The 14428-nt window shown below is 40.0% G+C and overlaps 4 protein-coding genes and 1 pseudogene across 6 annotated transcripts in view; 1 reads left to right on the top strand and 4 right to left on the bottom strand.

Moving 5' to 3' along the window:
- Positions 1 to 324, bottom strand: part of LOC139944237 (COP9 signalosome complex subunit 1-like) — a 38363-nt gene extending 38039 nt beyond the window's left edge. For both annotated transcript variants that reach the window (XM_071941211.1, XM_071941212.1), the window contains exon 1: positions 139 to 324. In XM_071941211.1, coding sequence (XP_071797312.1) covers positions 139 to 171 — 33 coding nt within the window. In that variant the 5' untranslated portion in view covers positions 172 to 324. The remainder of the gene's footprint in view (positions 1 to 138) is intronic.
- Positions 325 to 1021: 697 nt separating this feature from the next.
- Positions 1022 to 6320, top strand: LOC139943849 (oxidized purine nucleoside triphosphate hydrolase-like). 2 transcript variants are annotated; one of them, XM_071940695.1, is made up of 4 exons: positions 1022 to 1145; positions 2223 to 2410; positions 3285 to 3430; positions 4390 to 6320. In XM_071940695.1, exons 2-4 carry the CDS (start codon positions 2256 to 2258, stop codon positions 4560 to 4562), a joined length of 474 nt encoding a protein of 157 aa, XP_071796796.1. In that variant the 5' UTR covers positions 1022 to 1145; positions 2223 to 2255; the 3' UTR covers positions 4563 to 6320. The 2 variants fall into 2 exon arrangements, with proteins under 2 accessions (XP_071796796.1, XP_071796795.1); XM_071940694.1 differs by lacking the exon at positions 1022 to 1145 and adding an exon at positions 1397 to 1491 and having other exon boundaries at positions 4390 to 6314.
- A 2089-nt stretch (positions 6321 to 8409) lies between these two features.
- On the bottom strand, positions 8410 to 9787 carry LOC139944157 (aggrecan core protein-like; annotated as a pseudogene).
- Positions 9788 to 9932: 145 nt separating this feature from the next.
- On the bottom strand, positions 9933 to 12649 carry LOC139944158 (uncharacterized). The gene is made up of 3 exons (XM_071941124.1): positions 12630 to 12649; positions 11695 to 11786; positions 9933 to 10687 (listed from the first exon to the last, which is right to left on the bottom strand). Exons 1-3 carry the CDS (start codon positions 12647 to 12649, stop codon positions 9933 to 9935), a joined length of 867 nt encoding a protein of 288 aa, XP_071797225.1.
- Positions 12650 to 12714: 65 nt separating this feature from the next.
- LOC139943850 (galactose-specific lectin nattectin-like) lies at positions 12715 to 13443 on the bottom strand. The gene has a single exon (XM_071940696.1). It carries the CDS (start codon positions 13441 to 13443, stop codon positions 12715 to 12717), a length of 729 nt encoding a protein of 242 aa, XP_071796797.1.
- Positions 13444 to 14428: the final 985 nt, after the last annotated feature.

Genomic DNA, 14428 nt, shown 5'->3' on the forward strand with positions numbered 1-14428 from the left:
ACAACTGCGGGGCCAAGCTAGCCTGAGCCGAATCCAAAGCCGAAGCCGTGGTTTCGAAAGGGACCTCTGACTGAAGAAAGAAAATAAATTTAAAGGACAACTTATTTTTTAAGTCATGGACTACTGATGTCGGCTTACCTGCGGTCCAAACATTTGGATAGGAAGCGGCATATTCAGTCTCCAAACTTTAACCCTAGCTGAAGACTGGCTTAGTTTCTGAGGAATTAAAACCCACCGAAAAGATAATTATGTGCTTTTTTTTTGCTCCCAAATATGACTTGAGTTTCGGAGCGAGACAGAAGTGAAATTAGCTAGGAGCAGTCATTTAAAGGGCGCCCTCCACCGAACATTTTTTTGAGGCAAAAAGAAATCACTTGAGGGTAGACCCAGTAACTGGGGCGCTGTACTCCTTTTCAACAATTTTTGACTTTATCTGTCGTACTAGCGCCCCAGGGAATGGCACAGAAAAAAAAGGGGGAAAAATATGATAAATAAATAAAAACCGCTGTACTTCATCTAGGCCTACGATTTTTGTGCACGGTTAAATTGCTTCTTATAATGTTTAGTGCTGCCAGTGTCACTGTAGAATTTTTTTTTTTTATTTATTTATCATCTTTTTTCCCCCTTTTTTTTTTCCTTTTTATTTTTTGGGGGGGGGGGGCGATGACCAGAAAAATCCAGACCAGCAGACTTCATCCAGAACCATCCAGCTTCATCCAGCAGACTTCAGACCAGAAAAATCATATTTATCATATTTTTCCCCCTTTTTTTTTTTTTTTTTCTTTTTTTTTTGGGGGGGGCGATGACCAGAAAAATCCCCTCTTTCAGACAATATTCCCTTTCTGAGAACCTTTCACCCCCTTTCTGATAATTTTCCAACAACCCGGCACCGTGTAAGTTACGTTGCCCATGATTGAACGCACGTGGGCACTCGCTAGCTGCAGCGCCTGTACCCATCCCCGTGTACAATGTATAGCATTCGCTGCAACGCCTGTAACAAGTGTAGCATTAAACAGCCGTTGATGGACATCCACCCACAACGCGACGCCATGTTTCGTTACCATACACATCCGAAAATCGCAGACTTGTCGATCGCTCCACGATGCGGAGTTAAAAATCATCGATTTGGAGTTTAAAAAATGATCGTGAGTACAATTAAATGCCTGATGTTACATCCTAGACGTATCGAGAATAGAGTAGGCGATTTTTGAGCTAGTTTGTTTGGTCATTTTGTCATTTTGAGGCATTTTTTGTGGCTGGGTGTCGCGAAAAACTGGGTATTCGTTAAAATTCTGTGCCATTCCCTGGGGCGCTAGTACGACAGATAAAGTCAAAAATTGTTGAAAAGGAGTACAGCGCCCCAGTTACTGGGTCTAACTTGAGGGCGTCCTTGTAAAATTTATGTCGCGCTTAAAATGAGAAAGTTGTTGACAACACAAGGAAAGGCAAGATAGATCTGCTCGTTTATCAAAGTGATGTACATTTTTATAGGTAGGAGTTTCAGAATGTAGTACAATTAAGTAAAATATGATTTAACAAGCGCGCTCAAAATTGTATGTATGATGCAGTAGTTGCGATAACGTACCCGACTCTTCGATGCATGTGTTACTTGGCACAGAGCAGTTACTTTTTAATAAACTTAATTAATAACAGTAGCACAGTTTCATCTGGTGTGCCACAGGGGTCGGTCATTGGTCCGATGCTCTCTACATTAGCCCTATGTGCCAATACGCTTGGCTCCCTCCGCTTCTTGGCACTACGCCTATGTATGATGTAGCTTCATTCGGAAGTTCAGGGTAGTAAAAACATTTTTTTGAAGAGAACCCAACAATTTTTATGCCTAGATTTTTTTCCCCAGATGTCAGTCACTATGCTCACCTCATTACTACATGCACAATATTATGCAAATGTGTGTCCTCCTTTTATTAGGTGTAATTTATGAAGATAATCAGAGGCGGAACGGATCAGAATTTGTACCGACAAGCATTCATGATGTTTATTTAGCTGTTGTACATGCCGCTGACATGACAGACAGCGCTGTGACCTTTAATTATGGGCATACTGCTGAGTAGTGACGTCGTGGTTCTGTCATGCAGTCAAGTCTGCTGTGTGTGTGCGACCGATACGCCCACAAAGGTCACAGCGCTGTCTGTCTGTCAACAGCTAACATCATTGATGCGGGTATCAATCAATAAAACCTAATGCAATGCTTAATTTCTCAGATGGTGTAATCCTCAACCCTTTGATGGAGCATTATGGCAGTGCCTAATAAAGTACTGACGCTAGTAATGATCAGGGAAGACGCCCGTATCTTGTTAGGGATGAAGAAACGAGGCTTTGGTGTCAATCGTTGGAACGGTTTCGGCGGGAAAGTTGAGCATGGGGAGAGTATTGCAGAAGGTGCCAAAAGGTTTGTATCTTAAGAATGAGGACCATCTCCCTATTTATCCTCCCATTGTCCTCTTGTTTTGAAAGACTTTAGGAAAACTCTTCATATAGTATGAATAAATTTTCCTTTAAAAACATGGACAAGTTTTTTTGAAAGTGGTTAACTTTTTCTAAAGAAATGGTGATTACACATAAACAATTGTTTAAGTTTAGTCTGGAAGCTTACTGATTATAAAGTTCATAATTGAACCATTTTTCAGATGTCTGTTCAAATTAACAAAAACCATTCTAGATATAAACTCATTAAGAGTGCCCAAGATTGCTTTCTTTAGAAGGTTCTTTTAAACCAAATATAAATAAGCAGAAAACATTGCAAGGTCATTTGGTTCGATTTAGTATGCTTTGGCCAAACTTCAAAATTTGGGTCCAGAATGCCGACAGTTTTGCAATATCTGGATATATTGTACTACGATAAAAACGGATACCCGCATCAGATCCAGGGGAGAACTCATAAAGTTTGTTTGTTTGTTTGTTTGTTTTATTATTGTGGGTTGCAACCAGAGAGGGTAAGACCTTCCCGAAATGGAACATTCCAACTGCCTAACTGCTAAGTAATAGTATTCCTAACCCTCTTACATTTGGTAACAAGTTGATACACCATTTGAAACCATTCAATTGAATGGTGGTGCAGCTGGTACATAACGCTATGGTTTTGAGTGGTAGTACAGCTTATCATCAACCCTGCACAAATGGTACTGCCATGTCACTCGTGTGTACAAAATTGATGGGGTTGTACAAGTTAGTGAATTTTGAATGGTTGTGAATGGTGTATCAGTAGGAGGGTTCTTAACCCCTTTTTGGAAGAAAGTGCTCAAATAATCTTTTTTTGTTTGTAGGGAAGTAGAGGAGGAATGCGGACTTATACTGACAGAATTTGAGGAAGTTGGGAGACTAGACTTTGAGTTTGTTGGAGAGCCACAGATCTTGGAGGTCCACGTCTTCAGAGGTGACAAGTACGAGGGAGAACCAAGAGAAACTGAAGGTATCCATTGATGGAGAGGAGAGATGTTGTTTTACTGTCTTTTTAAATTTATATTCATAAATGCCTCGGACAGTTTCGCTCTTCGTGTTGGTGGAGAGTGCGTCACGTTGGGGTGTTTAAACGGTTGATAAGGACCAGCTTGAGCGGTTTACAACCGATTGTTTTCAGATAGCATTTGTGCAGTTTAGCGCACAACCTTGTTCCCCGAGGTGACAGATCTGGCCTCGCCATTAGCCCATAAAGGCTCGGGCCCTTATCACACGGCCACGACCCTGCCGGTTTTAAACGGCTGTTAAAGACCTCATCACTACCCTTTTATTCCCTTAACAATTATTAGAACGTTTGATGTTATTGAAGCAGGTTCTGTTCTCGTTAAGATGGCGACTTTACACTTTGTGTGGAAATTTGGGACTGTGTCTACCCTATTCTTTGTGTTTTTACCCATACACAGTTGCAATATAATATCTAGTAAATAGTTGAGGTGCCCGCTGCTAAAAGAAAAAATGAAACTGCCTCTAGCTTCCGGGCAAGTACACTTGTCAGTGAAGGAATAAAAACACATAGTAAATGCATAAAAATGCATAGTAAAGGAACATTACAGAATTGGTTTTGCTAACAAAACAGTTGCTGGCAGTGTAATCTTTTTATGTAATCCACAATATACATAAACTGACAAACCCTGTAGAACTTTGAGATTAATCGATTCAAAACAAAAATGATTAAATTGCTCACTGAGCAATAAACTCAAAATGGGAAATTAGTTTTATTTATTTCTCATCAAGTATGACATTTCAGACAGAAATGTTTTGAGGGATCTTTTCTACTATCATCATCATTAGACCAGGTAAGTTTTATGTGAATCTGTGATCTTAGAAGAGTTTCTTTCGCACCAATTCTGTAATAATCCTTTGTCATCAATAATATATCCACTTATGATTCCATCTCTCCTTTAATTACAGAAATGAGGCCTCAATGGTTTCCACACGACGGCATTCCATACAAGGACATGTGGCCAGATGATAAATTGTGGATACCATGGTTACTCAAGGGGAAAAAGTTCAAAGGGTATTTCAAGTTCGAAGGTCACGACAACATTCTGGACCTTCAGTTAGACAAAGTAGAAAGCTTATAACTGACCGAGGACAGCAAAAATACAGCCAAACACGGATTGTGTTGCTCAGGAAGTGAACAGGGCCCAATTCGCAGTAGATTTTACTGTGTGAGGTCAGGTGTAGACTTGTGGACAAGTCGTTAAATGATAACGTTCCGACTCTCTCCGTGATTCTTTGCGACACTGGCGGTATTTTTCGCGAGAATGCTGGCCCCCGCGAGACTACTGCTTTCATGACTACGGTTAATGGGGGAGAAGTAGTCAGCAGCCAGCAGTTTTGAGCAAGAGCAGTGATCGCGCGAAAGTAGTGTTTGATCACGGAAACCTGAATCATTACACCACCACTACGGCTCGACTATCTCACTGCGACAGACCATTAACGACTTGTCCACAAGTCTAGGTCAGGTGTGGACCAAATATACTTGATGCAAAACTAGTGAGATGAACTAGCTCTTCCATCTTTGTTATGATTATTAATTCAACCATGGATACAAGAAAGTAACATACAGGCAGTCAAAATAATAAACAACTCTATATTGTGATGTAATGCAAATAGCCAATGAAGAGCCCTGTTGCGGTAAAAAATAAGGTCAATTTTTATAAAGATTGTAAGCAGACAATTTCTGCTTACAGAGCAACCCTCACCAGAGTTTCTGTTTCATAAACAATATTTACAGTAAGCAAAGTAATAAAAACACACTAGCTTGCCAGTGGTTGTTGTAAGCAGGGCCCAAATTCATAAAGCTGTGAAGCAGGAAAAAACTGCTTAAGAAATGTCTTCGCTTAGCAAAAATTGAGTTAGGCACCAGTCACCTCATTGTAAACAGTATGTAATTTATGCTGGTAACCTGTTTATGTTTAGCAATACTTGTCTCTGCTTACAGGCTTTATGAAATTGGGCCCAGATGAGCGAAGTAACTTTGCAAATCCACTGTGAACGCACAAGCACGATGTTACTATCTCATTTACACATGTTTTTTCTGTTAAAAGTAATCTCCAAAATTTGCTTACTAACTGGCAAACAGCTTTATAAAATAAGAACCCAGGTTAAAGTAATAATATTCTTTTCATTTTGTAATGAACAACCCTAAATCTAGATGAGGAATATACTAGTGGGCCAACAGAGATAGAGTCAATGGTAGACTTTTGGGATGCTTGGTGGCAGCAGACTTGCCAGGTAAAATCCATTGCTCTCGGTCATGTGCGCACGCTCAGAACTACGTAAACAATGGAAATTTACCTGGTAAGTCTGCTGCCACCTAGCGTCACAAAGTCTCCCATTATTAAAAGTAAAGGAGAATGCATACAAGAACATAAAGATTGTAAAAATGAAGTATTCCTAGATTAACACAATGTTACATGGAGTAAAGTAGATTGCCAAGTTGGCAACATTTTAAATATTGTTTTACCTTTTAAGGTAAAACAAAATGCTATAGTTTCTGAGAAACGAATGAAATCAGGGAACGGTTTCATCTGGCAATTTTGCTTAGCAAAATATTTTGATTGAACAGATTTTGTGCACACTGAATGCCAATATTGAGTAGCAAATGATGATTTTTGAGTAGCAACTGATACATTTTGCTTAGCATTTTGCTCTGCTATACCACGAAATCGTTCACTGAAAATAGTTAACTTAAGTCGTAGTTAATAGTTAAGTCCGAAATCTGATACTTGATAACAGTAATTTGGAAATTAGTTCATGATACAATTTATTCATGTCTTTTTGGGGATGCTTTGAATGTATTTATCTGTATTTTTTCACAGCATTGTCTTCATTTTTTTTTTACAGAGAAGATAATTTTTTAAACAAATTATTTGTTGGTACGGATTTTAACTAAAGTAAATTACAGTGTAACAATAAACTATAGATTTCATTCAGCCTCCCTACAAAACACAACTTGTCTTTCCAAGGAATTGTGTTTGCGCATTTCTCGGTATTGTGCCCCTACCCTCATCATGAAATTGACCCTAGGTCATGACGAGCAGCGAGTGAATAAACATCTTAAAGTCAGTGGACACTATTGGTAATTGTCAAAGACCAGTCTTCTCACTTGATGTATCTCAACATATGCATAAAATAACAAACCTGTGAAAATTTGAGCTCAATCGATCATCGAACTTGCGAGATAATAATGAAAGAAAAAACACCCTTGTGACACGAAGTTGTGTGCAATTAGATGGTTGATTTCGAGACCAAGTTCTAAATCTGAGGTCTCGAAATCAAATTCATGGAAAATTACTTCTTTCTCGAAAACTACGGCACTTCAGAGGGAGCCGTTTCTCACAATGTTTTATACCATCAACCTCTCCCCATTACTCGTAATCAAGAAAGGTTTTATGGCAATAATTATTTTGAGTAATTACCAATAGTGTCCACTGCCTTTAAATAATTATCTTTGCTCATTCAACAGAGTTGAAAACTTTGGTAAAGATGTTTGTAAACGAATTTTGACAGATGGAGCTCGCTGTTTCAAAATATTGAAAATTAACCTAAACTTTCGCATATGCCGCTAACAATGTGCAATCAACATGCACACTATTTGTTGTAAATGGATGATGGAGGTTCCTGACAGTAATTCATTTTCAGTTTTGAAGTGACTACCACAAATCATTAACAGATTTTGTTGACAGATTTTTACGGGCACTAAATGCAACTTTCTTGAATCAACTGAAGTATATATATCAACAGTTTATTAACCTAAATTTTCCGTTAAAATCAGCCAAAAATCGGAACTATCATCTTCAATCCATCCTATAGGGAGAGTTTTACATAACACTTTACGGTATTATAGGCTATAAACCCAGAATCATGTTCCAACTACAGCTGCAGTGATTTTTACTCAAGTTTGAAACTCGAATATGCTTATCTTCTCATGAAATATCCATGGTACTCTCCCTATAAGAGGGCAGAATATTATTAAAAAAAACAACAATGTTTAAATATTTATAACCACATCATAATTACCATAATCACAATAAACTGTGCAAGTCTCACTCATATTCAACTAAAGTGCAAAAAGTGCGCGATTTTAAAGCAATGTACGTGGGACCAAAGTGGTCTATTACGAGACTTTCCAATACACAAAGAGAGTCTTAGAAATCTACATAATCATGTTCAAAGTCTGTCAATATCTATCAATGAGACACAATGATCCTTCAAAAATGCAATTTCAGACATAACGATGAATATACTTTACTAGGTTTACTCGGTTGTTTACTGCATTGCATGGTTAGTTTGTTTAAGTGTGATTAAAAAGTCACTTGGAAAAAGATTTTTTTCTTTTTCAAACATTAGAGTATATGTTAATGAACAACAATTTTTTTTTTTAGTAATTGTTTGTAACGATTTATATGTTTAACAAATAGATCAAGTTGTTTGGGGTGACTCCGCCTACCCATTTTGTGACGTCAATCGAGGCAGAATTTGCCTCGATCGAACATTGAAAACACGTACGTGCAAGTACATGCAAGTCCTAGTCGTGAGTTTGTACGTTTCGAAAAAAGGTTTATTTCTTGCATTTTTCCGGCAATGTCGACCACGTGTATTGCTGCTGATGTATTGCTGCTTGAGGCAGCAAAACAACTAAAAATGGGGACAGTTTGCAAAGTGGTCCGGTCCGACGTCTTTTCCAGCACTGTGCCGCAAACACTTCGAGCCGCCGTGCTTCAAATATCGCGTCTCGATTGACGTCACGAACAGCGCCCTCTCGGGTCGGGCCTACTTTTAAATTTGTTAATAAAATGGAAACTAAATTTTTAGAACCTTAGTTAACTGTTTATTCATATTCTACTCATCAAAACACATATTTTTGTGACAAAAGCTTTATCTTGACAAAATACCACTTCCAGGTGACTGTGATTAACGATGGGAAAGGGAACACTGCATAACAAAATGTTCAAAGTTCAAAGTAGACACAACCCTCAATATCCTTGTAGTCGGTGTGATCGTCCTCAAGAAAGGTAACATCGTTAAGTTGACATTTCTTCTCTTTCTTGCTGCTCTGCCAAACATTAAAGGAGCGGCATCGAGGATCTGATGTACACGTCCAGCCACAAGCAATCACACCCTCTACGGCCAGGTTGTCGATGACGTGATTGAGGGGGCATTATTGAGAGACACGCCCATCGGGACCTAGCAGGGTGTGGTAGATTGGCACGATAGAGACCGGCATCTCACATGCAGCAAGTTTATCACTCTTGCATGTTACGCCATAAGACCAAACCCCACCATAGTATATAGTCATTCGGACACAGTGCAAATTTGCGTCGCTGTGTGGATGGTTTGGATACCACCAGTTGGTAAATCTTGCAGGCTGACCTCCACACAGCCAAACTCCTTCTTGAGTAGCATCTGTGCACCCGATCCACATACCCTCATTCCCTCTCACTGCCCACTCGTAGATGAAGTTGTTTTCTTCTTCTGAGTCAGGCACTATGAGGTTGCTCCCTAGTCGCTTGCATTCTGTTTCGGCTTGCATCCAGTTCATCTTCACAGGCAGTAAGATGTAGCAAGACTGACGCCATTTCACCCAGCCAGTTTGACAGGAGGAGAAGACGATAACAATGCTTTGCATTGTCATCAATATCAAGAGATGAAACAGAATGGTATTCATGCTTTGAAGAAATTTGTTAATGTTATACGCCGCTCTTAACTCTGTGATTCTATGTTACAAACTGACGCATCGAGTTAAACATGCGAGGTACAACGAGTAGTTCTACAACACGAGGCTACAGCAGGTAGTTTTATCCTCCGTCGTCACCTTCATCGAGTCCAACCGCTTCTGTGTCAGCCTCTGAATATGTTGGTTTTGTAAGAGTCAAGTGACTAAAAGTTGAAGAAAAAAACCCCCTAACGATTGCTATGCCAACGGGAGCGTAGAACCAGTGAAGTGATATAATCATACTGTTGAGAGTGGCCTAAAAATATAATAACACTAACAGTTAATTGCTTCACTTTCTTACGAAGAATAATACATTAATATTGGATGCTTGTGCATGAGTGCATTATCGCATAATTATAATCACCATGTGCATAATGGACTTTTTGTCTTCACATTATTATGTGAGTTTATAAACCCGTGTGTTGCATGCATTGTTACACATGTTGATTGCCAGATGTACTTCGGGGGAAAGGGGGTGTTCATAGGGAAATATGTCCCCGAGAGACTGTGACCCCTCATTGGAAATGAACATGGGCTGAAGGGGGATGATTCAAAAGAGGGCGATGTCCGAAGAAAGTTATACATTTGTACAATTATCTATATATTATTTTACTGCCGCAGACAAAGATACCAAACCGCTGATATAGTCTTTCTCTCGGTTAATGTCTGTCTTTGTCTGTGATGAGATGTCAATGAGAAGAAAAATGAAGTTGGCGTGATTTATAAATGTTCAAAGTTCAAAGTAGACACAACCCTCAATATCTTTGTAGTCTGTGTGATCGTCCCCAAGAAAGGTGACGTCATTGAGTTGACATTTCTTCTCTTTTTTGCTGCTCTGCCAAACATTAAAGGAGCGGCATCGAGGATCTGATGTACATGCCCAGCCACAAGCAATCACACCCTCTACAGCCAGGTTGTCGATGACGTGATTGAGGGGGCAATATTGAGAGACACGCCCATCGGGACCTAGCAGGGTGTGGTAGATTGGCACGATAGAGACCGGCATCTCACATGCAGCAAGTTTATCACTCTCGCATGTTACGCCATAAGACCAAACCCCACCATAGTATATAGTCATTCGGGCACAGTGCAAATTTGCGTCGCTGTTTGGATGGTTTGGATACCAGTTGGTAAATCTTGCAGGCTGACCTCCACACAGCCAAACTCCTTCTTGAGCAGCATCTGTGCACCCGATCCACATACCCTCATTCCCTCTCACTGCCCACTCGTAGATGAAGTTGTTTTCTTCTTCTGAGTCAGGCACTATGAGGTTGCTCCCTGGTCGCTTGCATGCTGCTTCGGCTTGCATCCAGTGCATCTTCTCAGGCAGTAAGATGTAGCAAGACTGACGCCATTTCACCCAGCCAGTTGGACAGGAGGAGAGGACGATAACAATGCTTTGCATAGTCATCAATATCAAGAGATGAAACAGAATGGTATTCATGCTTTGAAGAAATTTGTTAATGTTATACGCCGATCTTAACTCTGTGATTCTATGTTACAAACTGACGCATCGAGTTAAACATGCGAGGTACAACGAGTAGTTCTACAACACGAGGCTACAGCAGGTAGTTTTATCCTCCGTCGTCACCTTCATCGAGTCCAACCGCTTCTGTGTCAGCCTCTGAATATGTTGGTTTTGTTAGAGTCAAGTGACTAAAAGTTGAAGAAAAAAAAAAACCTAACGATTGCTGTGCCAACGGGAGCGTAGAACCAGTGAAGTGATATAATCATACTGTTGAGAGTGGCCTAAAAATATAATAACACTAACAATCAATTTCTTCACTTTCTTACGAAGAATAATACAATAATATTGGATGCTTGTGCATGAGTGCATTATCGCATAATTATAATCACCATGTGCATAATGGACTTTTTGTCTTCACATTATTATGTGAGTTTATAAACCCGTGTGTTGCATTGTTACACATGTTGATTGCCAGATGTACTTCGGGGGAAAGGGGGTGTTCATAGGGAAATATGTCCCCGAGAGACTGTGCCCCCTCATTGGAAATGAACATGGGCTGAAGGGGGATGATTCAAAAGAGGGCGATGTCCGAAGAAAGTTATACATTTGTACAATTATCTATATATTATTTTACTGCCGCAGACAAAGATACCAAACCGCTGATATAGTCTTTCTCTCGGTTAATGTCTGTCTTTGTCTGTGATGAGATGTCAATGAGAAGAAAAATGAAGTTGGCGTGATTTATAAATGTTCAAAGTTCAAAATTGAGAGACACGCCCATCGGGACCTAGCAGGGTGTGGTAGATTGGCACGATAGAGACCGGCATCTCACATGCAGCAAGTTTATCACTCTTGCATGTTAAGCTATAAGACTAACGCCCACCATAGTATACAGTCATTCGGACACAGTGCAAACTTGCGTCGCTGTGTGGATGGTTTGGATACCAGTTGGTAAATCTTGCAGGCTGACCTCCACACAGCCAAACTCCTTCTTGAGCAACATCTGTGCACCCGATCCACATACCCTCATTCCCTCTCACTGCCCACTCGTAGATGAAGTTGTTTTCTTCTTCTGAGTCAGGCACTATGAGGTTGCTCCCTGGTCGCTTGTCACCACTTTCCACAATATTATATAAAAAGTATTAATGAGTGATGACCCCGAGTAAACTAAATAAAATACACGAAGAAGTGACTACATGAGACCATGTTGAATTTAGATAATATATTTACTACAACAATTGTTTACAATTGTACAACATTCAGTGGGTAAATCGGAGTAATCATTGCTTAAACCCACAGTCAATTAAATCACTTAATTCAGTTGGCTAAAGCAATCTAAAAATCGTGCAATAGTCCTATCTTTAAACAGTACTTCACATATCACTTGCTTGGCTCCTCATCAACTAAGTTTCTTCATTCGAAGCCTCCACTTCTCAGTGTATGGGTTTACTTATCCAGCAACCCCAACAAATATGTACAATCAATTAACGAATAAAAATTACTGATACTTCAAATTACGGTAGCTCGTCTCTAGTCTCCCTGTACGTTCACGTACGATGAATGGCACGATGAGTGACACGCAGTCAATGACATCACACAGATGACGTTAGGTCTAGTCTCCACTTCAGTAGTTCAGCGGCCCTCGGCTTTCACTACATCATCTCAAATAGGGAGTCTCATGACATAGGGAGTCTTCACATTATTATGTGAGTTATCAAACCCCGTGTTGCAATGTAACACATGTTGATTCCCGCATATGTACTTTTGGGAAAGTGGCGTTCTTAAAATGCCGCTGTCATGAGGGAAATAACGTCCCCCGAGAGTCTGTGCCCCTCATGGGAAATGAACATGGGCAGAAGGGGGATGATTCAAAAGAGGGCGATGTCCGAAGAAAGTTATACATTTGTACAAATTATTATCTATTATATTATTTTACAGCCGCAGACAAAGAAACCAAACCGCAGATAGTCCCTTTTCATGTTTCTATGTCAGTGATGAGACGTCATTGAGAAGAGGAAACAAAGGTTGACGAAATTTTAAATGTTCAAAGTTCAAAGTAGACACAACCCTTAATATCTTTGTCGTCGGTGTGATCGTCCTCAAGACGGGTGACGTCATTGAGTTGACATTTCTTCTCTTTCTCGCTGCTCTGCCAAACATTAAAGGAGCGGCATCGAGGATCTGATGTACACGCCCAGCCACAAGCAATCACGCCCTCTACGGCCAGGTTGTCGACGACGTGATTGAGGGGGCAGTATTGAGAGACACGCCCATCGGGACCTAGCAAGGTGTGGTAGATTGGCACGATAGGGACCGGCATCTCACATGCAGCTAATTTACCAGTCTTGCATTTTACGTCATCAGACCAAACCCCACTATCGTATACAGTCATTCGGGCACAGTTCAAACTTGCGTCGTTGTGTGGATGGCTTGGATACCAGTTGGTGAATCTTGCAGGCTGACCTCCACACAGCCAAACTACTTCTTGAGCAGCATCTGTGCAGCCGATCCACATACCGTCATTCCCTTTCACTGCCCACTCGAAGATGAAGTCGTTTTCTTCTTTTGAATCAGGCACTATGAGGTTGCTCCCTAGTCGCTTGCATGCCGCCTCGGCTTGCATCCAGTTCATCCTATCAGGGAGTAAGATATAGCAAGACTGGCGCCATTTCACCCAGCCAGTTGGACAGGAGGAGAGGACGATAACAATGCTTTGCATTGTCATCAACACCAAGAGATGAAACAGAATAGTTATCATGCTTTGAAGAAACATTGTTACCACACTCCACAGTAACTCTGGTTTTATGTCATGTAAAAACTTACAAGTCCAGTCTTTCACTGAGGTACGTGGAGTAAACAACAAGAGGCCTACAGCAAGTAGTTTTTTTTCCGTCGACACGTTTACCGAAAGTGTTCATTTACTTCTATTATAATTTAGTGTCCTAATTTGTTGGTATTGTTTAAAAGTGAAGTGAGCCAAATTAAACAAACAATAGCCAAACGGTTGCGATGCCAACGGACAAACAAAATCCGTGACCTTAAATAATCAGACTGATGAGGCGCACAGATTGTCATTAATAATGGAATAACCTGTTCACTTTTTACCGATATTTTTTTAATTTATTTTTAAAAGATATTTTCTTTGCAGGATGGACAAGAGGAAAGGACGGTTGCTCTTCAAGCAAGACAAGATGGCATGATTTAATAGTAATAAAATATCAGTAAACAAAGATAATCCAAGAAATCTACATAAAATACCTACATGCACAAAGTGTGTCAATATCTATTTATGATGCATATTAATTCAAGGTTAAAACTATTTATTGTCATGATAAAAGTCATGAAACTTGACTTCCCTGTGTATAAGGAGAATACATACAAGAGAGGCAAAACAAATTCTAGACAAAAAGGAAACAAAAATACAAGTTACAGAAATAAAATCCTTCCAATTTCAGATATCACGATGAATACTCAGTGTGATTAAGGATGGGAAAAGGGACCACGGTGCATAAACGAAATGCTTACAGTTCAAACATGGAGGTAGAATTATTTCTACCTCCATGGTTCAAAGTAGATATAACCCTGAATCCTTTGAGTCAGTGAGATCGTTTTCAAGAAAGGTGACTTCATTGAGTTGACATTTTCTTCTCTTTCTCTAAGTCGCTCAAGCCGGAAATCCCCTTTAAATCAGTACCATGACCCACCCACACACACGTGAGAAAAAAAGGTCTGCAAGACTGTATTATTCGCGCCAAATA

The sequence above is a fragment of the Asterias amurensis genome, chromosome 11, assembly GCF_032118995.1.
Source record: "Asterias amurensis chromosome 11, ASM3211899v1".
NCBI classification, from domain to species: Eukaryota; Metazoa; Echinodermata; class Asteroidea; order Forcipulatida; family Asteriidae; genus Asterias; species Asterias amurensis.